At 34.3% G+C, this 27,667-nt stretch overlaps 3 protein-coding genes across 15 annotated transcripts in view; 2 read left to right on the top strand and 1 right to left on the bottom strand.

The window, feature by feature from the left end:
- LOC143240359 (uncharacterized) overlaps positions 1-25,510 on the bottom strand; it is a 35,791-nt gene extending 10,281 nt beyond the window's left edge. For 4 of the 11 annotated variants that reach the window (XR_013021728.1, XR_013021729.1, XR_013021722.1 and 1 more), the window contains exons 1-2: positions 25,441-25,501; positions 10,580-12,917 (exon numbers count right to left, since the gene is read on the bottom strand). Coding sequence is in view for 1 of the 11 variants with exons in the window: in XM_076482673.1 (XP_076338788.1) it covers positions 10,671-12,899 (2,229 nt within the window). In the remaining 10 variants the exon portion in view is untranslated. The other 7 variants (XR_013021727.1, XR_013021726.1, XR_013021725.1 and 4 more) reach the window with 6 other exon arrangements.
- On the top strand, positions 630-6,869 carry LOC143240364 (uncharacterized). Of its 3 annotated transcripts, XM_076482683.1 has the most exons (3): positions 691-786; positions 3,702-3,781; positions 4,831-6,869. In XM_076482683.1, the coding sequence occupies exons 2-3, from the start codon at positions 3,779-3,781 to the stop codon at positions 5,476-5,478; spliced, it is 651 nt and encodes a 216-aa protein (XP_076338798.1). In that variant the 5' UTR covers positions 691-786; positions 3,702-3,778; the 3' UTR covers positions 5,479-6,869. The 3 variants fall into 3 exon arrangements, with proteins under 3 accessions (XP_076338797.1, XP_076338798.1, XP_076338796.1); XM_076482682.1 differs by lacking the exon at positions 3,702-3,781 and having other exon boundaries at positions 630-786; XM_076482681.1 differs by lacking the exon at positions 3,702-3,781 and having other exon boundaries at positions 693-786; positions 4,742-6,869.
- The window catches only part of LOC143240358 (pre-mRNA-processing factor 6-like), a 35,890-nt gene continuing 33,538 nt past the window's right edge, over positions 25,316-27,667 (top strand). Inside the window, 1 exon segment of the mRNA XM_076482671.1 lies at positions 25,316-25,632. Coding sequence (XP_076338786.1) covers positions 25,535-25,632 — 98 coding nt within the window. The 5' untranslated portion in view covers positions 25,316-25,534.

The raw sequence follows: 27,667 nt of genomic DNA, 5'->3' as shown, positions 1-27,667 counted from the left end.
ATATGAAGTACGCAAGGGGTCCGTTTAAAAATATTCACATCGGTAGAGTTCTTCCCTGTTTGCCGGAAAACGCCTTGACCTAATAAAGGCCTTTATTAACCCAGTCTCAGTTATATATCGTTGATTTATTTTATATGCAACGTGCGATGAATAAAGGTTTGATGTCGCTTCAAGATTTAAACCTTAAACACAAGAAAATAATGAAAATAAACGTCAGTGTTTGTATTTATTAAGCAATTGTAGATATGGTAAGTTGTCAAAAATCATGGTTTACTTCATCATCATCATCATGATTTTCAAAAATCATCATTTAGCATTATTTGCTAAATCACGTTGTCACATCACAAAGGATGCGTACTATAGCTGTAGCATTTCATATATTTAAACTACGTCAAAGTATTATTTAAGTTAAACCCATATAAAATTTTGAATACTTGGAGATCCCCACTTCCCTCCTTCCTTCTTTTATTTATGAACAGAACTAGTTTTAAAACGAAACACGTGGCTCACGACAGTGAGAACAAAGGATAAGTGCATCTTCCTTCTCTCTATCCTCCCCCCTCACCTCGTCCCCTCTTACGCACCACAACTACTACGACAATAGAAAACTAGTTGGGTTCCTTTATGATCGGTCATGTTATGTAGGTCATGCGAAAAGGAGACATATAAAATGAAGAAACTCTTTACTTTCCAGTCATTTGGACTAGAAGACTACCAGTGTAGGGTACTCTAACCACGGGCCCCTCTGACCAAGACGTTTAAGGCTCTGCAGTACCTCTAACTATGGTTCGTAAGAATTCCACATTTTATTTAATATATATCTATAGCCATGGCCAAACGTTTTTTAATTTTCCAAGATTTTAACAATGATGCGTACCAAAAAGAAAACCAACTATATGTACATAATTTAAACTTTTATTTAATATATTTTGCTTAATGTTAAGCGCAAAGCTACACAAAAGGCTATCTGAGATATACCCACATCGAGTATCGAAACCCGATTTTAAACAGTGTGAGCCCTCAAACTTACGACTGAGCTACTAAGAGGTATTTAATATCATTTAATTACAGAAATACCAAACGATATCACAAACATTTACCAGAAAACATAACAGTACTACTCAGTGTTTGGAGTGCACTTCATGGCTTCTGTTTTGTTTTGTTTTTCTTATTATTATTATCATTTTATTCTTTTATCCTCTCAAAAGCAGACTTAAGGGAGCGCTGAAGAGCGAGTTGTCCTTCAGTTCTTCGATCCACAATTTTAAATTGAACGTAATGTTATTCACCGCGTTTCATCGACTTAACAACCAACATATAATCTTAACGTGACATATAATTTTTCTTACCCATGGCTGTATAGTCGTAATACGCTGTAAATATTAAATATATCGTGCATTTAGTCAAATATATCTGTAATATTGTTGTTTTTTCTATATGACAGAACAAACTTCTTTGGTTACATGTTAAATACAATGGCTAAGAATTAGTTTGGAACTTTGTGTTGAAGCCTTTCGTTTACGTTAAAAATATTATACTAAAATATTCTTAAATTTCAATGGAAAAGTTTATTGTTGAGCACAAAACTACACAATGGGCTATATGTGTTGTGCCCACTCCGGTTATCAGTGTCTAGATCAAGCCTTGAGACTTGACGCTGAGCCACTGGAGTGCGAATGAAATAGTTTTTTTTTTTTGCTTGTTTATTTCTTTTTCCCAGAAGAGTAAGTTTCACAGAATACTCCTTTGTGTGTAAACAACTGATCTGACGGTATATGACATTTAATAGTGTGTCACACATATATTTCTATCTTAACTTTTTACTTGTCTTTAGAATCATAGGTTCAATTTTATGGCGGATACAGCACAGTTAATCTACAAAGTAGGTTTGCACTTTAAAAAAAAAGACAGTGACTTTTTCTGGTGGCTCAGCGCCTAGTTTCACGTTTTGTAACACTAAATTTTGTGGTTCGATCTCCACTGCGGAAGTTGTACAACTTTACCTTAAAACAAGCGAGTTCTCATTGTTCATTGTTCACGTTACTGATTAACGAAACCGACCATCTAATAAATTTCCTTTCAAGCTTAATAAGAATACATTTGGCATAAAACAAAGAAACGAGTCTTAAATACTGCATTTTCTTTATTCTGCAAAGTACTGTCCACCATATCAATGTTTTTTAATATTTTATTGGTGTTGATACCAGTAACTTTGTACTAAAGGGCAAACAACAAATCGTGAACACGTGAATTACCTTTTGTATATACATAGAAGTCGTGTTTCTAGGTACGCTCCGAACGCAAAAATCGCAGGAAGTGCCCTAAAATGAAAGTAGAATTTCAGGAATTAGTTGAAAACAAAAAACAGTGATTTCAAACAGAGTTGATTTTTAGTTTATAACTCAAAACTTACAAAGAAGCCTCTGTAAAACAAGTCACTTTTAGGTCATTTACGTATTCGAGGGTCGCGGGTTCGAATCCATATTACATCAAACATGCTCGTCCTTTCAGCCGTGGGGGCGTTATAATATAACATTCAATCCCATTATTCGCTGGTAAAAGAGTGGCCCAAGAGTTGGCGGTGGGTGGTGATGACTAGCTGCCTTCCCTCTAGTCTTACACTGCTAAATTAGGGACAGCTCGTGCAGATAGCCCTCGTGTAGCTTTGCGCGAAATTCAAAAAACAAAAAACAACAAAAACATTTTCGTATCATCGAAGCCCTGTCGTGTTTAGTGATTGTTATGTTGAACAATGTATCCAAGAGTCTAAAACTCAAGACGTAATCCCAACGAACACGCCCTACTCTTTCTGGTGTGGCGCGTTATAAAAATGACAGTCAATCCTACTATTTGGTTCAGAGAGACATTTTACTGGTAGATATTTTTTCTTCAAATTTAGGTCAGCTATATTTAACCCGTAAAGACCTTTGACATGGAAAATTAGCTCCTGGGCACATAAGGTATTTTTCAAATTTTGAAAGTATGTTGACGCCTGGAATGACTTAATAGTTTGGACACTCGATTAACAATCCCGCCTTCGAATACACTCGCCCTTTCATTCTTGGGGGAAGGGGGTTATAAAATTATGGTCAATCCCATTATTCATTGATAAAGAGTAGCCCATGGGTTGGCGATTGATATGTTGACTAGTTTCTGTCCCTCTTGTCTATCACTCCAAAATTAGGGACGGCTAGTGAAGATAGTTCTCAAGTAGCTCTGCGCAAAATTCAACAAACAAATCCAAATAACCAGTTTAACATACTTATAACATAGCTAGTAATAAATGCATCCCAGCTTTCAGAATAACGTTCAGGTAAATACTGGCTATGGTTACCAGAACTATAGGATGAAAAACCGGATCTTTTTCTTCACACGGGGTAATACCGTAACATCTCTGAAATCGTTTTAATTAATTACCACAACACACTTTGTACAGTTGCCAAATAATCCGGTATTTGTTACATCCCGATTTAAAACCACGGACACAAAAAAAGTTAAAAGTCATAGAATTAGAAATATAATAAATAAAACAACAAACGTGCTTGACTGGGTATTCAAAAAAGAACAACAAAAACTTTATTGTAAATATGGACCATATTACGTCAACCCCAGGTTCCTAGTCAAGCCGTCTCCAAACTTTTATTTCTAAAAAATGGGTTTCTCATCATTAAAGTTCATATTACTTTTACTGTTTCTGATAGGAGCAAAAAACCAAAACAAAAATGGAGTTAAAACTGGGCTTATCCCAGTTACACTGGAACATCTGATAAACCTAGCTATGGTAAGTGTATATAATTCTTAGTTTCTTATAACATTTTTGCTTTTCAGGTCACTAATAACTATTAAGCTCATGCTGGTTTGTGCTTCCTCACTTCCTGAAAATTATAATTTTTTTCAAAATGTCAAAGCAAATCAACAAATATTTGCATTTACAAAATATAATATTTAAACCATGGTGTTTTTTTTTTTAAATGACGTGTAAGTTTGAAAATTGGTGTTTTTCCCATATAGCAATAACGTATTTCTTTTTTATGCTTAGAATTCTCGTGCAAAACTACACAACGGCGCTTCGTCACATCTAATTTTGAACAGAGAGTAGATAAACTGCACCTACTTAACAGCTCTCACCGTCAACTGTTTAACTAACTAATGAGATATTACCGTCACTCTTATAATATACCTCTAGTTCAAAAATACTGAACATATTTAACAGTAACAAGTTGGATTCATAGTACGGGCAGAATAAATAATGGGCTACACCTGCCCCAAAAGAGGGTGATATGTATATAAACATATAATGTTTCAGTTATATTAAAAAAATAAAAGAATTATGTCTGTGTAAGACACGAGAAAAAAAAAAAACGTTCGAATTACACGGCACCCAGATAAGAAAAATAAGTATGACACGATTATATTATTAAAATGCAATGTGTAGTTTTAATCTTTTGAAAACATCGAATGTTCCATTATTACTATTTATTTTAATTAACATTATTTCACTTGTATTTTCCTTCAGAGTTGTTCCTCACTTCAAACATTAAAAAACTTACAGTGTAACAATAAAACCACACAATTAGTTTATTAAAGTACGTATATATATATATATATATATACCTTGCATGTTTCAAGTAATCGAAATATTTTATTATTTATTTTAGTAATGTTTACAGTTTTTTTCTGTTTTTTTCTCCAGTTCCAAATGTCTAACGCTTCCGTAATAATACATAAATTTTCGTTACAGTTTCTGGTTTATTTTCAACAAAATGGATCCCCCAGGCGGAAAAATATTTTACCTCAACGTTACTCACTCCAATGTTATTTTACTTGCAGCGGCCACTGACGATCACTACTTTCGCCATTTTGTTTTTTATCCTGATCTTTGCATTTTCGGCTGACGCAAGGCGATATCGTAAACACAACCGGGACAAATCGGTGGACAACTTAGAGGGGGGAAGTGACATTGTCGAAAATACTGAGGAAGGCTCTACTACCGAAACAAAGAAATCTCGAGCGAAAGACAGCCATTCGAACAGTGACCATGATTCAACTGCCTCTGCAGACGAAGAAGACATAGAACCACAAGAAAATAATCAACCTCTCTCGAGTCCATTTAACGAAGATCAAAGTAACGGTAACAAGAGTAGGCCTCGTGGGTTAGTAGGTACTGGAATCCAGCTATTTCGGCGGAAAACCCGGAAGCCCTTGCCTACACCTAATATTTCAGCATTATTGAAACCTACGTTGCCCTCTTTCCTAACGCGTTCAAAGTCCAAGGCCAGTGCTCAAGCGGACGCCCCTGAAGAAGAAAAGGAAAACACATCTCAGAGTTCCGACGACATCGAAACCAAGTCTGGTGACAGTCAGTTTACCACTTCTCACCGGCAACGTCCTGAAGCCCCTGAAAGACGTAGAAAAAGGCCTAGAAACAAAGGGCGCTTTTCACGGCGTCGTAGACCCGAAGCCACAATAAATAATTAAACGAATTTTTTTTTTTGCTTTATTCTCCAATTTTTGTGAGAGAAAAGCTTCAAAAAAGACTTGATTGAACTGGTTAAATTTGATTTTATTCATTGTTAGGTGCTCTACTGTATGGACAAGAAAAATGTATTTCACCTCGTAGGTTTATACATGTAGGCCAAATGTAAACATGCAACCAATCTGCTTTCTACGTTCTTCATTTTAAGACGTTTGTTCACTGATATTAAAAGGTTTAGTATTTACTTTTAAAATATATGGTTAATTAGCTATGTATATAATATTTTACCTTATTTGAAGAAAGAAAGGCATGTTTTAAAAATGCTTTTGTTTAAAAAAAAATATAGAGAATTTCAAAACACCATCATTTCACTGTTGTAAAAGGAGCAAACTCATACGTCACAAAATGTTAATTCAGTTTTACCGGAAGGCCGATATTCAGAAAATCGAACGTGAAAGAAACTATATATGTAGGCCTAATATTCATTCAGGTTGTACAGTATACGTACAATGTTAGGGATATATAACAGTAATTTATTATTATTATAAAAACAAGATGTAAACAAACTCCAGTCCTAGTGACAGAATTTTTTTAAATATTGGACTGTCCTCACAAGTCCAGCTTGAACTATAATATCTGTTAAAACAAACATATTTACTACGCCTTTCAGATATTCATAAAGTCATTACTCAAGACTGTTCTGTATATTTTGTCCGTAGTTCATAAAAATACAAGAACCTGTGTGGTTAATAAGAGGGTTGATAAGTTTTTTTTAAAGAATAACACCTTACTTAAATTTAAAAGTACAATGCTATAAAAAATAGAGAGCAGTAAAAGTTTTAGGTGTTCTATAGTTCCTCTATAGTTAGTATTCGAGGTTTAGAAAGAAAAAAGTTTAACAAGTTTAAGTCCCGAAATCCACGCACATATATCAAATGAATAAAGCCAGAGTTTAAAAATAGCAATAAATGTTTAAAACGAGATTGTCTCGCCTTATTTTATTTTTATCCGGTAAAATTATTCATAAATTTTATTTTGACAGTGGGAATAGCCTAATTTGAAATATTTAATATGTGTTATTAAACGTTGGCTTGATTTCTTCAATGAATCTGTGTAAAAACTTAAAATTTTAGTCCTTAAATCTACTCACAGATGCACGTTTTCACAGTCAGAGTTTGTTTCCGTTTTGTTTTGTTTTTAACAAGGGGAACGCCTCTTCTCGAATCAATGGCTGCTAGTAGTGTTCTGTTTGTTAAAATAATCGTCTAGCGACTTGACCTGATTGTTTTGTTCAGTTTTCCATGTTACCCACACAAAAGTGAGAGTCAGTGTTAATAAAATTTAGATGGCGCTGTATACTTTTATTATTATTAAAATATGCAGTTTTATACCCGGATATTTGAAGTACAGTTATTTAAATATCGTTATATAAATACAAATTCAATCATTTAACATATCATACTCAACACGAAATGGAGCTTTATTTTATTTTTGTTATTATTCTTATCAGCATTATTCAATAGTAAGTGTGTATCAAGGGGTAGGTTAAGATGGTCAATAGAAGGAATGAAAATATACCAACTATATAATTTATCAAGAAAAATTAATTTACAGAGAAGCATGTAATAACAAAAAATTACCGAGAAAGCGGAAAATGCACCACCTATCAGATATGGAGTGTTAATTATCCATTTCTTTCAAAATCTAAATTTTATTTAATCTGAGGGTCGTGGGTTCGCATCCCCGTCACCAAACATGCTACACTGCTAAATTAGGGACGGCTAGCGCAAATAGCCCTCGAGTAGCCTTGTGCGAAATTAAAAAAACAAAGAAACAAACTGAATTTTATAATATATACATATATATTGTCACTGAGTAGTAATGCTCGTTTGTTTGTTTTGGAATTTCGCACAAAGCTACTCGAGAACTATCTGTGCTAGCCGTCCCTAATTTTGCAGTGTAAGACTAGAGGGAAGGCAGCTAGTCATCACCACCCACCGCCAACTCTTGGGCTACTCTTTTACCAACGAATAGTGGGATTGACCGTCACATTATACGCCCCCACGGCTGGGAGGGCGAGCATGTTTAGCGCGACGCGGGCGCGAACCCGGGACCCTCGGATTACGAGTCGCACGCCTTACGCGCTTGGCCATGCCAGGCCAGTAATGTTCGTTAAAACAAAAGTATGTTTTTAAAAACTTGCATATACATCCTAAATAAGGGACAAGGGCAATTTACACTGCGCGATTTGATTACATTCTAAGCGAATAAATGCTTGTTAATATTTTCTTCGATTTTGTATTTACTTTTTCGCAGTAACGCTAGGTTAAACGGTAGCAATTTTTTCAGGGACAAAAAGGATACTTTTCAAATATCGTAAGGCAACTTTGATTTTTGTTTTTTAAGGAGAAAGGTAAAATATTAGAGGAGACTAAATGATGATAAAAGTTAACCACAAAGCTACACAATGGTCTTTCTGTGCTTTGTCTACAACGAGTATCGAAACCCGTTTTCTAGCCTTATAAATTCGCAGACATACCGCTGTACCACTGTGGGGCTAGGAATAAAAGAGACTATGAGTTGCCCCTGGAACAAATAGGACAAAAAAAAACTACAAGAAACAAATACAGCTGTTTTTTATTCCTATTCGATTGTTTCATAAACACTTTAAAATTTAAAACTAAACAGTAAATTATTGTATACTAATACTTTAATAGTGTATCACTGCTTTTCTTTTTGTAATATTATTTTTACTGTAAATACTTACAAGTCCTTGTGTTCTATTTATTTCAAAGTTAAAATCGTTTTATCTCACAGCAAGCACGGTGTGGAATCAGATGTATATTTTAAAAGTTGTTGAAACGTTTTTGTAAATGAGAAAGGGGAATCAAAAGAGGCACTTTTGGTACATCAAGGTAGGGGCTTGAGTATTATCCCCTTCTTCACTATTACTCAGAGAAAGAACACAAGAAAAAAATAATAAGAGCGGGAAGTTGTTTTTATAATTACGTAATTGATCACATCATGTTAAAGACAGGAAATGAAATTTACGGGAAACAGCACGTGTGAGGCCTTGACCTGAAGAATAACAGTTAGGAAGTCACCAATATAACACATAGGAGAAACATGGTAATTCCGATTTCTTTTTAGAATATCCATCTCCTAAACATCATACTTGTGAAGTTACATGCACTTATAGGCTAAAAATCAAAAGTTAAGGAACAATATTTACTCGCTGAAAAGTGAGTTTTTGTTATTAAAATTTCGTAAATACGTTTTTCATCAACAGAGGTCACTCGCTGCGAAAGTGTAACATTTATTTCACATCACTATTTTTAGGCATATTATTATTATTTTCGCATATATAACATCATCTCATTAATTTCGCGTTTCTATATTTTCCACACATAATACCATCTGTTTTATACTATCAGAAGTTTTGGAGTCACATTACCTTTATATAACGTTTTTTACTTTATTTCTTTATTTATTTTGCAAAATCTGACATGTATAATAAGGTTATGTCTACAATAGCTTAAGTTTGGATAAACAACTTGAATTTTACGTAAATACTCCACTAATAAATCATGTAGTATTCTTAAATTGGTGTGTGTGTGTGTGTGTGTGTGTGTGTGTATATATAAACTTAAAATAAATGACAATATATGAATACATATATGTTTTTAATATTTAAAATATAATTTTCTGTATATCCCTTAAACATATCAAAAGAGGTTTTTTACAGTTCAAAATAATGAGTAAACCGGATATATATACATAAAATATGGAATATCTGTCAAAAGTCAGTTACGTATCCAGACAACTAAAAGAAATATATATGAAACTTTTACCGACATTTACTTCTTTTATTTTAATCTGATTACAAGCTGAGACAGACAACGTTATGATGTTGGTTAGCTAACAAATAATATGAATATATAACTTTAAGCAGTGGTTATGTAGTTTATTTATAGGCCCTGCTACTTATCGAAAAGTACAATAAAAATGAGCATTAATCCATTAAAATCTACATTAAATAAAAACACACAAATAAAATAAAATATCTTTAACCCTAATTTGACGTGTATGGAACGCACACATTTAAGTTAGCCTTTTCTGTAAAGTGAAGTTTTAAATTACTTTTTAATGTTCCTTTCCGTTATCTCTCGGATTTTTCTTTCTTTTTTGTCAAAGTTTTGCTATAACAAAATAAGAAGAAATACGGTATTTTGAAAAACATTTTATTTCAAATACGAAATCATTAAATGTACTTACATTAGTTAAAACAACAAAAACACAACCTCAAAGACTTTACTATTTGACTGTGAAGCAATAATGACTTTTAATTTGTTTGACAAACTTTTATTTTATTGAAACAGTACATACAAATAATGACTATCTCATAGTGTTTGTGTAGTAGAAAAATATCATTTTAAAACTTTCTATTTTTGCCTCCATTAACTATAATTACGACCAGTAGATAGCGCTTTAAAAGACATATCACTATTTTTAAAAACTGGACTACAAACTATAAATCTGATGGGTTAATTCGATAAGCTTTAAAGCGAACGAAAAAGTTTTATAGAAGTGGATTGGCTCAATGCCTATATCTGGAGTATTTAAATTTAAGACTAACAACAGTACGTTACGAAACACAATTTGAACCAAATCTGGTCTTAATGACTGGTTTACTCTAGCTGGCGAACAGAGCCAATATTATATTGGAAGCCCCATACAAACATTTGTATATGATTTATATGATAACAATACAAGTTAAGACACAAACTTAGATTAATTATATCATGCTATATGTATATACACATTTAAAGATAACTAAAAAATCCAGTCAAATTGATCTTTGTATTTGATAAAAAAAGAAAAAAACTGATGTTTTGTTAACAAATTCATTTCCGCCATAAAATCACGCTGCTAGGGCCATTTTTCACCTTCTCCGTAATTGTGCTAATGGTATAAGAGTCGATATGATAGAAATACCGCAACTTACATGCAGTAGTTGTGAAACTGAAAGGTGTTAATTTTCTCTATTACTTAGATGACCAAATATTCCTGTACATTCTGTCCCAGAACATTTATAATCCTTACCTGAAGAGTGTTGAATTGATTAATCCGTCATTTTTTTCTCCGTGCGTGAGGTACAGGTGCCCATTTTGGATGGGAATAGCACGCGACACTTTTAAGGGTAAATCCCTGCGCGAGTAACTAGAGTAGATATAGAACTCGGCTCACAGTATGATGCAGACGGAGACGAATGGCGGGGAAAACAGGAGTTATGATTAGATGAGCCATCAGACGGTGAAGTTTTTAAAGACGAAGAGCGACTAGAAGAGTTAGACTTGGATCGACGGTTCCTGTGTTTTTCTGACTGCGATCCATTAGATGTCGATTTTCTTTTATTTGTCTTAACGATTTCTGTTCTCGCACTTAATTTTCTTTTCGACTTTGTTGAAGTAAGCTGTAAACTTCTTGTACATGGTGGCGTCGTCACGTGACCCGCACTGTTATGACTAGTTTCATTTTCTAGCGTTATTGACGTACTGTTAAGAGCAGGAAGGTGTACAATCATTCGTTCGACTTTGGCAATAGCAGCACCAACGCCAAGATGGACGCGTTTCACATGGTTGCGACAGTCCGATCTATTGTACGCCTTATAAGAACAATGCTTACACTTAAATCGACGCCAGCCTACATGAATGGCTACATGTCGCCGAAGATTTGAATAAGTTGAAAATTTTCTGTTACATTTTTGACAAGTTAGAGTATCGCTGTTAATTAAAGCTAAAACCTTCTCTTCCAAATTTGGTTGTCGAGTTTGTGCCAAATGACAACTTAGGACGCCATTTTTAGGACTTCTAATAATTTTCTTTTGTCTTTTTATAATCACATTTGTTTTAGTTGTCTTGTTTGATTTCAATTTAACGTTTTCACAGACACTAGTTAAGCTTTTAGTCGAGTCTTTTTCACTTTTGAACTTCTTTTTCGTTTTTTTCGGACTAAAGAAGCAAAATTTTTCGTGGCTTATCCGAGACGATTGGCGACCAAACACTCTCCAACATTTTGAACAGTGATGAAACTGGAAATTTCGATTGGTCTGCGACTGCTTTTTGAAATACTTCAAAGTGTGCCGTAAGTCGCTTATAGGGTCGTTATTCTCTTCAGAATTATTGTTCCGACGACCGCTTTCGATATCAGTATCAGTTTCGATATTTTTCACAAATGCTCGACGTTTAATCCTTCCTCTCAGCCGATCAACTTGATCTTTGGTCTTTTTATGGACAGTCATCAGGTGTCGGGTAACACCCCACATTTGGACGAAGGTTGTCTCACAGAAAGGACACGGGAAATACGTTCTCTTTGGGGCATGGACTGTCATCATATGAAGATTAAGTGTCTTTAAAGACGTGTAACGAGTTCTACAACGGAGACATGTTAAGGTCTTGATGTTACAATCAGACCTGCCTCCAAGACGTTTTGCCCTACTGAAAGGTGCACCTGAAGGCGGTAACTCCTCCGGCATACAATCCTCTACAAGGTCCATTTTACCTTCCGTTGTTCTCTGTAGAATAACCTGTTCACCACGTAGCATTTCATTGCTTGTTTTAGTATCTACTTGACTAGACTTAATCACCTGAAACACGGCATTTGAATTACCTTCTATTGGTTTTAAATCTACTGCTATTTCTTCATAACAAATTTTTTTTTTCAGATCCTTCTGTAGACTATCAATATAAAACGAAGATTCTTTTACAATAGGGATGCCCGTAACATCTCTTTCTTTATTTTCCTCGGTTTGCACTGATGAATTACAACAATCTATGTGAGGTGGACTTGTGTCGTCACTAGTTAGGTCTTTCTGAGCATCTAGACTTGATCGCTTCTTTACTGATTCATCAGAAACAGAAAGACTGGCCTTCTTATCAATGTGTCCAAAGCTTTCATTCGAAAACTTCTTACAGTAGAATCGTTTATGTGCTAAGAGATTGGCAAGACTGCGGAACAAGCTACGACAAACTTTACACTCGTAAATCAAGTTACATTCATTTAGGATCACATCCTTGACTTCCTGGGTGCCATTTCTGAGATACTGGAGAACCCGAGAAACACTGGGCACTCCAAGAGAAAAAGGAGTTTGAAGAACGGAATGATCCAAATGGTCGAAGATGTTCAGAATATTCGATTCTTTGGGTTCTTCTTCTGTATCATGGTCATCTTCACTGTTTGCTGCTCTTATAGCCATGTGGTGGGTCGAATGGGTATTTTTAGAAAAGTCATCCTTTGTCACTGTTGCCACATCGTGGCCAATTCCATTATTTGTGCGACCTGAACACAACTCTCGCCCACATCTGACTTCTTGAAAATCTCGTGAAATTCGATTACCATTTGTAATAATCTTTCTTGGTTCCATCGTGTACTTTAAGATGTGCTTGAGTTAAAAAATAAACAAAAACTACTTAGGAGCACAACAGAGATATGTTTGTTAAAGCTAATAAAAATAGTATAGATTCTATACGTTAAAATAAACAAAAACAATATGATGAACGAATTTCTCTTCCTTGCTTTAGCTTTTCATATAATATCAACGTGTAGCACCTAACGAAACTTAGTGTACTGTTTCCATACAAACATGTAGGACTTAACAAAACTTAGTGTAGTGTTTAGATATCAACGTGTACCACATAACAGACTTAATGTACTGTTTGCATATCAACGCATAGCACCTAACAAAACTTAATATAGTATTTAAATATCGACGTGTAGCACCTAACAACGTAAAATGAAGCACTTGGCACTTGCGTATCAGCGTGTAGCACCAAACAAAACTTAGTGTAGCGTTTAGATATCAAGGTGTAGCACATAATAAAATATAGCGTACTGTTTGCATATAAACGTATAGCACCTAATAAACCTTAAAAGGTAGTATTCACATATCAACGTGTAGCACCTAATAAACCTTAAAAGGTAGTATTCACATATCAACGTGTAGCACCTAACAAAACTCAGAATGCATTGTTTAAATGAGCGTGTAGCATCTAATAAAACGTAAAATGTATTCAGATATTAACGTGTAGCATATAACAAAACTTATAATGTAGTGTTTAGATATCAACGTCTAGCACCTAACAAAACTTAGTGTGGTGTTTGCATATCAGCAAAACTTAAAATATAGTGTTTAGATATCAACATGTAGCACCTTACAAAACTTAATGTAATGTTTGGATATCAACGTGAAGCACCTAACAAAACTTAAATTTAGTGTTTGCATATCAACGTGTAGCACCTAACAAAACTTACCGTAGTGTTTGCATATCAACGTGTAGAACCTAACAAAACTTAAAATGTAGTGTTTAGATATCAACGTGTAGCATATAATAAAATTTAGTGTAGTGTTTGCAAATCAACATGTAGCACCTAACAAAACTTGAAATGTTGTATTTAAATATAAACGTGTTGCATTTAACAGAACTCAAAATGTAGTGCTTAGGTATCAACATGTAGCACATAACAAACCTTAAAATGTAGTGTATGCATATCAACGTGTACCACCGAACAAACTTAAAATGAAGTGTTTAGATACCAACGTGTGTCATATAACAAAACTCATAATATAGTGTTTAAATGTTAACGTGTAGCGCCAAACAAAACTCAGAATGTAGTGTTTAGATACCAACGTGTAGCACCTAACAACTTAAAATCTAGTGTTTAGATATCAACATGTTGCACATAATAAAACTTAGTGTAGTGTTTGCAAATCAACGTATATCACCTAACAAAACTTATAATGCAGTGTATAGATATCAAGGTCTAGCACCTAACAAAACTTAGTGTGGTGTTTGCATATCAGCAAAACTTAAAATATAGTGTTTAGAAATAAACGTGTACCACCTTACGGAACTTAGTGTAGTGTTTGCATACGTACATGTAGCACCTTAACAAACCTAATATGTATGGTTTGCATATCAAGAGTAGCACCTAATAAAACTTAAAATGTAGTGCTTAGACATCAATATGTAGCATCTAACAGAACTCAAAATGTAGTGCTTAGATATCAACGTGTAGCACATAATAACATTTTGTGTAGTGTTTGCAAATCAACGTGTAGCACCTAACAAAACTCAAAATACAGTGTTTAGATATTAACGTGTAGCACCTAATAAACTTAAACTGTAGTGTTTAGATATCAATGTGTAGCACCTAACAAAACTCACGGTAGTGTTTGCATATCAACGTGTAGAACCTAATAAAACTTAAAAAGTAGTGTTTAGATATCAACCTGAGCACTTAACAAAACACAAAATGTAGTGTTTAGATATTAACGTGTAGCGCCTAACAAAACTTAAAATTTAGTGTTGCATATCAATGTGTAGCACCTAAAAAAACTTAAAGTGTAGTGTTTAGATATCAACGTGTAGAACATAATAAAGTGTATTGTAGTGTATGCAAATCAACGTGTAGCACCTAAGAAAATTTGAAATGTAGTGTTAAGATATTAACGTGCGTACTTAACAAAACTCCACATGTAGTGTTTAGATATCAACGTGTATCACCTAATAAAACTCAGTATAGTGTTTGCATATCAACGTGTATCACGTAACAAATCTTAAAACGTAGTGTTTAGATATCAATGTGTAGCACATAATAAAACTTAAAATATAGTGTTTAGATATCAACATATAGCACCTAAAAACTCAAAATGCAGTGTTTAGGTATGAACTTGTAGCATCTAACAAAACTTGAAATGTAGTGTTTAGATATCAACGTGTAGCACCTAAAAAAACTCAAAATGTAGTGTTTAAGTATGAACTTTTAGCATCTAACAAAACGTGAAATGTAGTGTTTAGATATCAACGTGTCGCACCTAACAAAATTTAAAGTGTAGTGTTTAGATGTCAACGTGTAGCAACAAACAAAACTTAAAATGTAGTGTTTGCATAGTGTCGCACGAAACAAAATTAAAAGTGCAGTGTTTAAATATCAACGTGTAGCACCTAACAAACTTAGTGTAGTGTTTTGATGTCAATGTGTAGGGCCTAACAAACTTAGTGTAGTGTTTGGATGTCAACGTGTAGTACCTAACAAACTTAAAGTGTAGTGTTTACATTCTTTGATAAAATATTGTATTTAGGATACAATTATGCGATTGTTATGTCGCAGAGTCCTTATGAGTAAATATTAAATATACTGAGTCACTATATAGAGGCAGTCAGTCTGTAGTTGAGCTAAAACTGTGAAGTGTTATCTATAAATTATAAAAGAACTGGTAAGAAATGAGTTTGGACTTGAAACAACAGAACATTTTCCAATAAACAATTATTTATTAAACTGTAGCGATTCATTATATTCAGTGAAAACTGCACGGACTGTAATAATGTGTTACTTTAGATTTCTGGATGTGTTGTTGGCGAGATCTTTGCGTACGTGTAAGCTGTCATACACATAGCAAATACAGCTGTTTCAAATCTATTCATTAAAGAAATACCATGCTCCATCTACAGTTGAACATGAAATATGTCAATTAAGAACAGCTAGCACGTGAGGAGTTAGAGTCGGTACTCAGAAATGCTTTACCAAATGTCTACAAAATCAACCAAAAAAGCTTGAGAAACATGCATGTCCCTCTGACACGTCACTGCTTAATGAAATATTAAAAAACCTAAGTATAAAAAAATAAAATATCCTCTCTTTAAATTTTTAAGATGTACGTTTGCTTAAAGTCTATTTATTTTATAGCAAAGCCACGTTTAACAATCCACCTTGTACTTTGGATTTTAACATTATAAATCGCTGTCTCACCGAGAGGACACTTAATAATCTGTAGCTAACAGATGTACTTGTATTAATATAGTTCTTTGAAATATTACTTTTTTGAGAACACGTAACTACATAACATACTTTACGTGATTTTTCTGTAATAAGACAAGAGTACTTTTAACGTCAATAACTGAAATAATTAAACAAAATAATAAATTGTTTCGCTGTGCTTTTGCAAACAAACATTTCAGAGTCTGTGTGCAATCGGATGACCACCCATTTTGCTTGCCTTCCTTTCTCAGGTGTTTTAACACATAAACTTTAATAAATTTGGTTTGTTTGTTTTCGGATACTTGCGAAAAACCACTCAAAGGTATTTTGCGTTACCTGCCCCCTAAATTTGAACTGATAAGACAGGAGAGAAGGCAGCTAGTCAACATCACACGACGTCAACTCTTAAAATACTCTTTGTCTGGTCGAATAGTTGGATTTAACAATCACCTTCATAACGCACTTTTGGCCCAAAGTGCGGAGTACGTTATTGTTGTTGTTTCAACAACACTATGCGAATAATGGACCACAAATCCACAGTCTAGCACACTAACCACAGAGCCATGTTCGTATTTTGCTCTATAACAGAATCTACAAATATACGATTAACGCAAAGCACACAATAGACCATCTGTGCTCTGTCCATCACGTAGAATCGAACCCGAGTGTCATGTCATTCAGCTCAATCACGAACCCTTGCATCGCACGTTCTGTTGTTTTGGAAGGTTTTGTTTGCATAGTTTAACGATGTTCAAAGCTCATAATAGAACGTCTGTTATTAAACAACAAAACCTGTAAATAAAAATAACTACAGATTAACTATTTACAATGAAACACGGTGGCCCGGCATGGCCTAGCGGGTAAGGCGTGCGACTCGTAATCCGAGGGTCGCGGGTTCGCGCCCGCGTCGCGCTAAACATGCTCGCCCTCCCAGCCGTGGGGGTGTATAATGTGACGGTCAATCCCACTATTCGTTGGTAAAAGAGTAGCCCAAGAGTTGGCGGTGGGTGGTGATGACTAGCTGCCTTCCCTCTAGTCTTACACTGCTAAATTAGGGACGGCTAGCACAGATAGCCCTTGAGTAGCTTTGTGCGAAATTCCAAAAACAAACAAACAAACAAATGAAACACGGTACAGAATGCAAGCTACGTCGTTCCGATGAAATTACTTTTGCACCAAACTACAATGGAGGAGTATAGCAGTGCAAAGTCGATGACATATAAATCACTCAGTCGTTGGATCTAGGGTTAAAACGAATGCCATAAATATATTTTGAGCTCATAATACTGTGGATATTGTAATCCACTACGTATCGACACTGCATCAGGAAGATTCAAGTCTAATAATATTGAATGTAACTAACTTGTTAATTACGCTAACAAACACTTGTCTTTAATCGTGTATTTACGTAATTTTATAATCAAGCAATATTTTATTAATATAATTCTTTCCTAGCATACTGTTTCATCGTATTTATATTTAGATAACTTTTTATATTTAAAGTTTAGGAGTTATAAAAGTATCCTGTCACTTATTAATAATCGGGAAAATTGTTTGCTTTCTTTCTTTTTTTTTATTTTGCATTTTACTCAATAACCAGAATAATAAACTAATTAAACTAAAGATGCTTAAATATAAACAATCACTTTTCCAAAAAATATATGTGGAAAAAATAAATAGTGGACTAAAAGGCGATATTCTACGGATAACGGTATCTAAATCTAAATGTTGCTAAAAACGGTATCCTGTATCCTGGTGTCTTGTAGAACATAACAGGATACCGGAAATCAACTTTTACTTCTAATTTCTATTTCTGTCTATGTTTTTACAGCCTCTGTGTTTTAATTCTATACTTTATTTCTGTTAGGACTTCTTAGTAATGGTGAACAAATTTTACTGAACACAAAAAGTATTCCATCTTTATTGTACTTATTAGAACTCTTTTAATACTAACTATTCGACAGTTTCTTTAAATTAGGCTTAAGAGAATGGAATTTACATACCAGCTCATGCACTGATGTAACTTAATTAAGTAACGTGATCTTTATAAAAATACAGAACGTTTCAAAGTCGTTCTTAGCCTCTTTACTTAAATAATTTTAAATTATTACTTTATCGACATGAGAAAACTTTCACCATAGGCTTATTTAAGCATAAAAAAACTTAATTATGAAATTGGTTAGTAGGTATACCATTCACTTGATAAGTTCTCTAACGTATTTTCGTATACGCAAAAACCTAACTATGGGTTTGCGCAGATTTTTAAATATACGCGTTTTTGTGTCCTTTTACTTCACTATATATCTGGAATCTGTTTTTAACTGAGGAGACTATCTTTAATCTTAAAAATGGAAGTTTAAGAGGTTATTGAGAATTTTTTTTATATCAAATAAAGGGTAGATTACGCGTAATATATCTGCTTGCACACACCAAATCCGCTTCTTACGAAGACAGTAACAATTTTATAAAAAACTTTTATGTGACTTTATTTTCTGAAAATGTTCTAATGTAACAATTTATATTTAATGGAAAGTAACTTATGCCTAATAATAAGAGCATTAATTTAATTTTTATACACACCATATATTGTTCGAAATATATTAGCTACATACATAAAAACTTTACTAAATTGCAGATTAAAAAAAAAACTTTACTTCTGTAGTCTTATTAAAAATATATTATTAAAATAATCATACTTAAGCATACTGTTTAATTTATTTTTCTGTAATAAGCCTACTTTAGGCGCCAGTATCTGTTGTTACTATAGAATTACCATAGAATATATTCAGAATCTGCAGTTATTCTTACGAGTTCTGTGCTAAAAGGTTTTCCTTGCACTTAGTTTCTTTTATGATCATAAAACATTATTTTTGTGTAATCTACGTATCTTTAGGAACGAGGCGCACAGCAGAACGATAACGATAGCCCTAAATATGAATGATTGTAAACAGAATAAACTGTTGCCATTCGTCACCCTTGAAATCAACATTATGATACTTCAATATTAATACTAGATTTAACTCAACAGTTGGATCTAAAAATTACCGATGGAATTTGTTACTCTTCAACTGTTGCCGACATCATATGATACACGAATTCTATGTGCAACATTTTGCGAATCTTTGCACATGGAATGGTCAGCAAATTTATACAAGCCAAGAACGAAGGGTTGAACACAATGTTTAAAATTAATTACTCGCCAAATTTCTTGTATAACCATGATTTTGTAGATATCGTAGCCTCTGGTGACTAGAATTGCCACATTTTATGATAAAAAAATTGGAAAATATGTTCACGAAAGTGGCCTGGAAAAAACTTTATGGTTCGTCCACTCGGTTCTGTAGCAGAACGAAGAGTCCTAACCAAAAGTGCAATTTAAGTTTCGTATAAAAATGGTTAATATAATGAAATAAAATGTTCCATATTTTTAGTTGAAAAATCACAGAATTTTTCTAAACTTTTCTACAAAACCATTGTAACGGATACTATATTAGTATAGACTGGAGTCCATGAAACCTTGAGGTTATTATTTTTGTCACTCGCTTCAATTTCTAAACTAATATAAAATTGAATTTTAAAAAGCACAAAAATGTTGTATAGTTATCATAAATTACATAAAGCACTTGTTTACGTGTATGTGATGTTTGAACTTTTAAACCGAAGGTTCAAAAAACCGAGACTTCCTTTAACTTTTTTCTAGTCCAGACAGAGAAATAGGGACTGTCCCGATTAAATCAAACTTTATAACAAGTCTTCTAAAAGATATATATATGTCACACAAACATATCAAAAATACAGTTACACCCACTAGACACTTAACGGATCAGTAGTGTATTTTACATAATAAGATAGGCCCGGCATGGCCAGGCGGGTTAAGGCGTGCGACTCATAATCTGAGGGTCGCGGGTTCTCATCCCGGTCGCATCAAACACGCTCGCCCTTTCAGCCGTGGGGGCGTTATAATGTTACAGTCAATTCCACTAGTCGTTGGTAAAAGAGTAGCCCAAGAGTTGGCGGTGGGTGGAAATGACTAGCTGCCTTCCCTCTAGTCTTACACTGCTAAATTAGGGACGGCTAGCGCAGATAGCCCTCGAATAGCTTTGCGCGAAATTCCAAACAAATCTTTGTATCTCAAGACGGCTGGCATGGGAGTTAAAACTTTTAATAAAATAAAGTAGAGAACAACGTTTTGACCTGCTGAGGTCATTTTCAGGTCAACACGTTGTTCTCTACTTTATTTTAATAAAAGTTTTAACACCCATACCAGCCGCCTAAAGATACATTTTAATTTTACGTGGGTTTCTCGTCATCACAAATGTTTTTCTTTTTGCAAGCAGTTTCTATAATTTACTGTAAAAACTGTCTTATAGTTTACACGAGCCAAATGTCTTTGCTCAGAGATAGGGAGAAGGAGAAGAAAACGTGTAACATAATTAGTGATGAAAGTAGTGCGTTAGAACTAGACGAGATGTCGCTAGCAAGGGCTCAAAGAAAAGCTAGGGCATTATTAACATATATTTATCACCAACAAATAAGTGGGTGAGTGAGTGTTATTTACTGCATAGATAGGTGGAAGGGTGGGTTAATAAATAGTTTGTTGAATAGGGTTAGTGAATAACGCAGAGAATAAACTAATGTAAATGGCTGATTGTATGAATGGAAGAGCTTATAACATTGCGAGGGGAGGAGAGGGGGGTCAAAACTGGATAGGCGAGCGGTTAACTTCTTATTCGTTTTATATGTTAAATCCAGGGGTGAGAGGGCGGAGCGGCGATTGAATAATCGAACGGGTAAACGGTGATAAGAAAGGTGGTCAGGCAGGTGAATATAAACGGAAGACAGAGTGAATGGATCGTATATAGTTCCGACGGACATTATAAATCAGAATAAAAGTTATTTTATAGAAATTAAATAAATATATATGCGACCGACGTTTTACGAACAAACTTCTTGATGTATTTTACTTTTTAAACGTCATTTTGTATAATTCGAGGCCTATCCAGGAACAATCTATTCAACGAAGAGGTCGAGGAGATTGTATAATAAATCATTTTAAGTGGTTTAATCTTTCTTCTTGCTTCGAATCTCCGTCGCACCAAACATTCTCTCCCTTTCAGCCATGGGGGCGTTATGGTGTGACGGTCAATCCCACTGTTGGTTGGTAAAAGAATAGCCCAAAAGGTGACGGTGGGTGGGTGGTGATGACTAGCTGCCTTCCCTCTAGTCTTACACTGCAAAATTAGGGACGGCTAGCGCAGATAGCCCTCATGTAGCTTTGCGCGAATTTAAAACAAACAAACAAACAAACTTTCTTCTTGCGGTTATGGTGACCCCAGCTTAGTAGCTGATTGGAAGACAAGAACTAAGTTGACAAGATATTCAAATTAGCCACCTTCAACCCGGCTGACATCAATATTATTCTGTGGTGCAAAGTGTGCATTAATTAGAATGGTTATTACAATTCAGAGAAAAAAAACGATCGTTTCTGGTTAACCCATGTAGAAGCAAATCCAGAATATCTGAGGGGGGGGGATCTATACAAAAACAGCATCTACAAGCCTTCGAAGACAACCCTTCAGAAGTTTTGTCATAACAGTTTATTTGTTCATTTGTTGTTAAACACGAAGCTATACAATGGGCTATCCATCATGGGTAGCAAACCCGGTTTTAAGCGATACAAGCATTCAAACCTGCCACTGAACTCCTAGAAAAGGGCGTTAAACGAATCCTATAAGAGAGTCAGGCTTAATAATGTTATATTCTCTATATTTTAACATTTCTGGGGACACCCAAAGAGTTAAGACCAAATCCCCTCACTGAATTTGTTGTTGGGGTAACAAATATAATAACACCTCTCAAAAAGTATATAAGACGAGGCGTGGCCTATTGGTTGACGTGTTTAGACTGTGAATCTATAGTTCGCGGTCCGTTGACGCAAACTTGCGCTCCCGACTTTGGGTCTCTAAAAGTGACAGTCAAACCCCAAAAGTAATATAATAGTTGTTGGTATATTCTAACCTATCAGTCCAAAATCAGGAGCCACTAGCATTTCGTATAGCTTTGCAGGAAAATTGTGAATCAAAAATGGAAGTAATTCAGAGTTGTAATTCTTAGCTGACCACCAATATGAATTATCACTAGTTGAAGACCCATGGGAAAAGTATTCAATGTGTTATCGCTTCATTCGAAACACAATTCAAGTCTGATCCATATCGAAAATAGTTAATTTCGATTTTGTGATATGAGCATAATTATATGCTAGGGCATTTTGTCGTTGGTCTCCTGGTGTAGCTCTGGATTACAGAGCTGACAAACTGGATGCACAGTCGAGCCACACCGCAAAACATTTTGAGCACTTTAAGTTATGGGTGCGTTATAAGAGTGACAGTGAATCCCTTACGAAGAATGGTTGGTGGTATGGTGCTGCTCGCTGGTTGTCTTTGCCCTGGTCAGCAATTAAAAATTACGGACAACAGACCTAGAAGCTTGGCCCAAAATACAGACTAACTATTTTTACATAATACTGATTTATAAATCAGCACAAACTCGACGATTTAAGTTGAATTACAGTTGCTAAGTCGTTTTAATTTTTAATGTTAAACATTTTTAACCATACTTTTGGGCTGAGTGTGGCCCAGTGCCAAGAATGTAGGACTATGCGCATCCTCTCACCATAAGGGCTCGGCATGGCCAAGTGTGTTAAGGCATTTGACTCGTAATCCGAGGGTCGCAGGTTCGAATCCCGGTCGTACCAAACATGCACACCCTCCCAGCCGTGGGGGTGTTATAATGTGACGGTCAATCCCACAATTCGTTGGTAAAAGAGTAGCCCAAGAGTTGGCAGTGGGTGATGATGACCAGCTGTCTTCCTTCTACTCTTACACTGCTAAATTAAGAACGACTAGCGCAGATAGCCCTCGAGTAACTTTGCGCGAAATTCAAAAACAAACAAATCTTACCGCAAACAAATAACAAAAACTCTGTAAATGTGTTATAAAAATAATGATTACTCCTACAATTCAATCAGAAGAAAACAGCCCAAGAGTTGACGGTGGGTGTGTCGACTAAGCTGCCTTCTCGCTATTCTATCAATTCCAAAATTAGTAATTATTGTAGGCAGTTCTTGAAGGGATTTGCTTGAATATTCAAACAAGTAAACTGTGCGAGTTGAGCGAAAGAGAAATGACGCCGTTTTTTGTTTTACAAAATTAAATAAACTTTATAATCATTTTCAATATGTCTTACGTATGATTAGACAAAGAAGGAATCATTGCATAGCACTTCGACCACCTTTGTGGAATTTTGAGAGAACACTGCTATCCAATAATTTTATTAGAAAATAATAAAAGCTTTGTCTAATTATCTCTCACTTGTCATTTATCTGTAGTTTTCTCGATAAAATAATGCACCATTTTATCACGCTTTAACAGTCAATTATTGATTACGTACAGTAGTTTTAATGATAGTTCATTGTATAATTTCTAGAATAAACTGTTTGGTCTCGGTTGTTGGTTGTTTTTTTTTTTTTCAGTCATAAATATATTGTTCGATTTACTTTTTGAAAACAACAACACTAACAAAGACAAGTTTAGTTAAGATTATTTATCTCATCGTAAGACGAAATCATGTTGTTTTCCTATTATTACTTAACTGCACTAAAATTATCGACGCTCATGACAACAAACAAAAGTTGAAGTCTCACTATTACAGAGTAAACAATAGTTTTAAGACTAAAAGGACTGAATTGTTTATGGGTTTTTTTTTTTTACATTAGAGTTAAATAATTTATTATTTAAATATTATTAAATGATGTTGAAAGAATATTTAGTCATGACTTAACAAATAACAACTGCCTATCTTTTTAGGTTTCACATGAATTATTATAACGTTTATGTTGCCAGCTCACGAGAAACACAGGTAATGAGATCACATACATTTTTTTTCTTTTTTTTTGTTCCGTAGATCTGATAGGGCTGCCTTTGTACAACACACGATCTTAATTATTTTACATTGGTTACAAATACTCCTATAGATAAAAAAATGTAGTTATTCTTAAAATAGAAAAAATTAATAATAACAGCATTAAAAACACTTACGATTATTTACTTCATTACTTCACTGATTAAATAATGTAGCAAAAAATGATTTGGCTACCCAGTCAAAGTTACACACAAAACAAAAACATTGTTTTTACCTCTTATAATACACTCATAGGATTGCTAGCTTTGTCCTTTTACACACTTTAAAACCGAATAAATATCTTTTTTAATCGGTTCTACTCCGATTTGGAAGAGAAACACATCACTAGTTTGCACTAGAAAGACTTTCTGATGTCTTCTACAAATGTGCTAGATGACCATCCTGGCTTGAGGTTTCTAGTTTTTTTGTTGTTTTTTTTTTACTACAGCTTCATAACCAATCAGCTCACCTGCCCTTTCCCGACATAAAAAAGAAGAAAAAATACAAGAGCTCTTCTGTAATAAAACGTAAAGAAGAGCTTACTAAAGAACAAAAAAGACGCTTGCTGGTCAGGGAAGGGTAAACCAACCATTTAGAGGAACTAGTGACACAGCCGTCGCAGCTGCTAGTATAGCCCTTCTAACACTACACAAGCTTGCTCTTAAAGGGAAGCGCTTGTGAACGATGCTGGTGTTTAAGATATATATACGTATAAAAAAATCTTTTGAAAGCTTTTGACGTAACGGTAAAAATAAAAGTAATTGATGCCTTTATTCGGTTTTAAAGATTCATCCCAAACCAACCAGAAGAAAAAGGATTAAAAACATAGAACCTAATCCGAACATAGTCAGGTGGCCTCACGTCACCACAGTGTAAAGGTAACTATGCCAATGCGCCTCTTGAATAACTTTGACGAGGTTGAACTGCAAGGCTACGACGCAAAGCGTCTCGGTCTGGGGAAACAAACCTTACTGATAAGCTATAATGATGTTAACGTTATGTGCCTACTACATTAGGCTGTTTTTCTGACTTAAACCTAAAGCCATGTAACTTGATTGACAAATTATTACCTATGTAAAACTGGAATAACTTTAATATAAATTTAATAAGTGTTAATTATACGTCGTATTCCTGCAAATACACAAATAAAATCATAAATGCTGGGAGTATACTGAACATTTTCTCACCGAGCTGTGGACTCCACCACTACCATCGCTTACTCTTTGCCGTGAATACTATATAATTATTAAAGATTCCACCAGATGTCGCTATTTATTAATAATGGCGACAATTGCACCAAACGCTTTAGTTAGTAAGAGAAAGAAACATTTTCTAGGTGTTCCAGCTCCTTTAGGTTATGTTGCTGGTGTTGGAAGAGGGTAAACACTTTTTTCTTTTATTAGAATTGTTAATTTATGAAAGAGTTTGTATATTTCTTAATCATATAGTTATATATCACACAAAAAAGGAAGACTGTGTTCCCGTTTATAATTATATTTTATTTTAACTTACGCTAGCTATAATAGAAATAATTATACCTTAAAATTTCGGATTCGTAATTATAGTATAAGAACATTACTATACAAGCGTAACAGCAAATTATTGGTATGTTAACAATACTGTGTCTACCATATCTAGGTTACGAATTTCTTCGTAAATTAGGCCTAATTGTGAAGCATTGCAATGTGACATTAGATCAGTAACATACACAGCATTCATAGTAATAATCATCGAGTTTGAGTACGCTAATTAGTGCTTATTGTCTGCCTCTCCACAAATAATAATTTAAAGTCAATTACTATTTACTTTCTTTTTTCAATTAGATGCTTAAGATTGAGCCTCTGTATTTAACATTTGTTCTTAAAAGCATTTATCAATGTTACCTCCAGAATCTCTTATCATAAGTGACTTATATTTCATTCCAAAATTCATACATTCACAGTATCAGGAAGGTTATTAAATGTTAAAATAAAAAAAATAACAAAATATTAACTGTTAACTTGATTTAGGCTTATCTGGCCAGAGTATATGGCAAGTTGTTTTTGTATTTAATTATTATTTGTTATGATATTGTTAGACATACCAGTGGTTTGATAATTATGCAAGCTTATCTTATCTGGGACTCCATGTAACAACCAATCAACTAGAACGGTTTTCTATTTTGTCTGGGACTCTCACGTAATGACCAACTAGAACTGTTTTATATGTTGTCTGGGACTCTCATGTAACAATCAAAGAGGACAATTTTTGTTTGTTATTTTTGAAACAACAACATAAACTGTCCTTGTAAGCTTGCTCTTGACAAAAACAAAGGAAAAATAAATTATTCATCATAACTGATTTTCTTGTAAACCATTACCACTGGCAATATGTTCTCATCTAGAAAAATAAGACTGTCTTAACTGGACTCTAGCCTGTCTTTTCCAAATCATAAGCCTGTGTCGTCTTGTCATGTTGTCTTCTAAATGCATGTCAAACAAACTGGAGATATTTTTTGTGACATTTAATGAGATGACAACATAAGAAAATCAGTTAATGACTCCGATGTTTGAAAGTGCACTATGACATATTACATAAGGTTAAATGCATTAAATCATTATGCATTTTAAAACATTGGAGTTTTCAACCGATTTTAGTAAATCCTTACAGGAGAAAAGTCAATGATGTTGAGAAAACCCACTTGTAGAGAAAACACGATGACTAAAGAAGGTCAAGATGTTGTTTGCTCCTCTTGTGTAAAAAATTTTCTCAACCATTTTTACATATATAGGAGAACTGTCAGTTGAATATATTGAAACAACAGTTTAACCTACATACAACAAGAGTCTGGATGATCGAAAAGTCTGTCCTTGCATACCTGCCCTTGAGTAAAGTAAATATTTAAAACTACTCATTTTCAGGAAATCACCAACTATTGTGTTCAGTTTTGGCTCCTTACCTTTGGAAAGACATTGAATTGTTGGAAAGGGTTCAGAAATGGGTAACTAGAATGGTGTTTGGTATGGAGGGGTTGTCATATGAGGAGATATTAATATCCTTAAAATTGTTTTCTATTGAAAAAAAAAGGGATATTATTGAAGTTTAAGATTGTAAAAGGGAGTGATAATATTGATGCATTCAACATCTTTTATACTTAACAGCAAAAATTATAAAACTAGGGAACACAAATATAGATTTAGGCAAGGTACAAACTGTCTTCAGCTAAAAAGTTTTACTTTTCAAATGGAATGGATGGCCTATAGAATTGGTTGCCTTTGGATGTTGTTGAGGCAGTAAATTTGAAATAGTTTTTAAAAGAAAGCTTTATAGATATGTGAATGATAAGGGCCGACTTTAATTTTTTAGACATATTTATTTAATACTTTGGCTTAGAATGGGACAGCTGAGGTGGACCAATAGGTCCCTTATTGTCCC

This window comes from Tachypleus tridentatus, chromosome 13, assembly GCF_004210375.1.
Source record: "Tachypleus tridentatus isolate NWPU-2018 chromosome 13, ASM421037v1, whole genome shotgun sequence".
NCBI classification, from domain to species: domain Eukaryota; kingdom Metazoa; phylum Arthropoda; class Merostomata; order Xiphosura; family Limulidae; genus Tachypleus; species Tachypleus tridentatus.
This window is presented reverse-complemented; position numbering and strand designations above follow the sequence as displayed.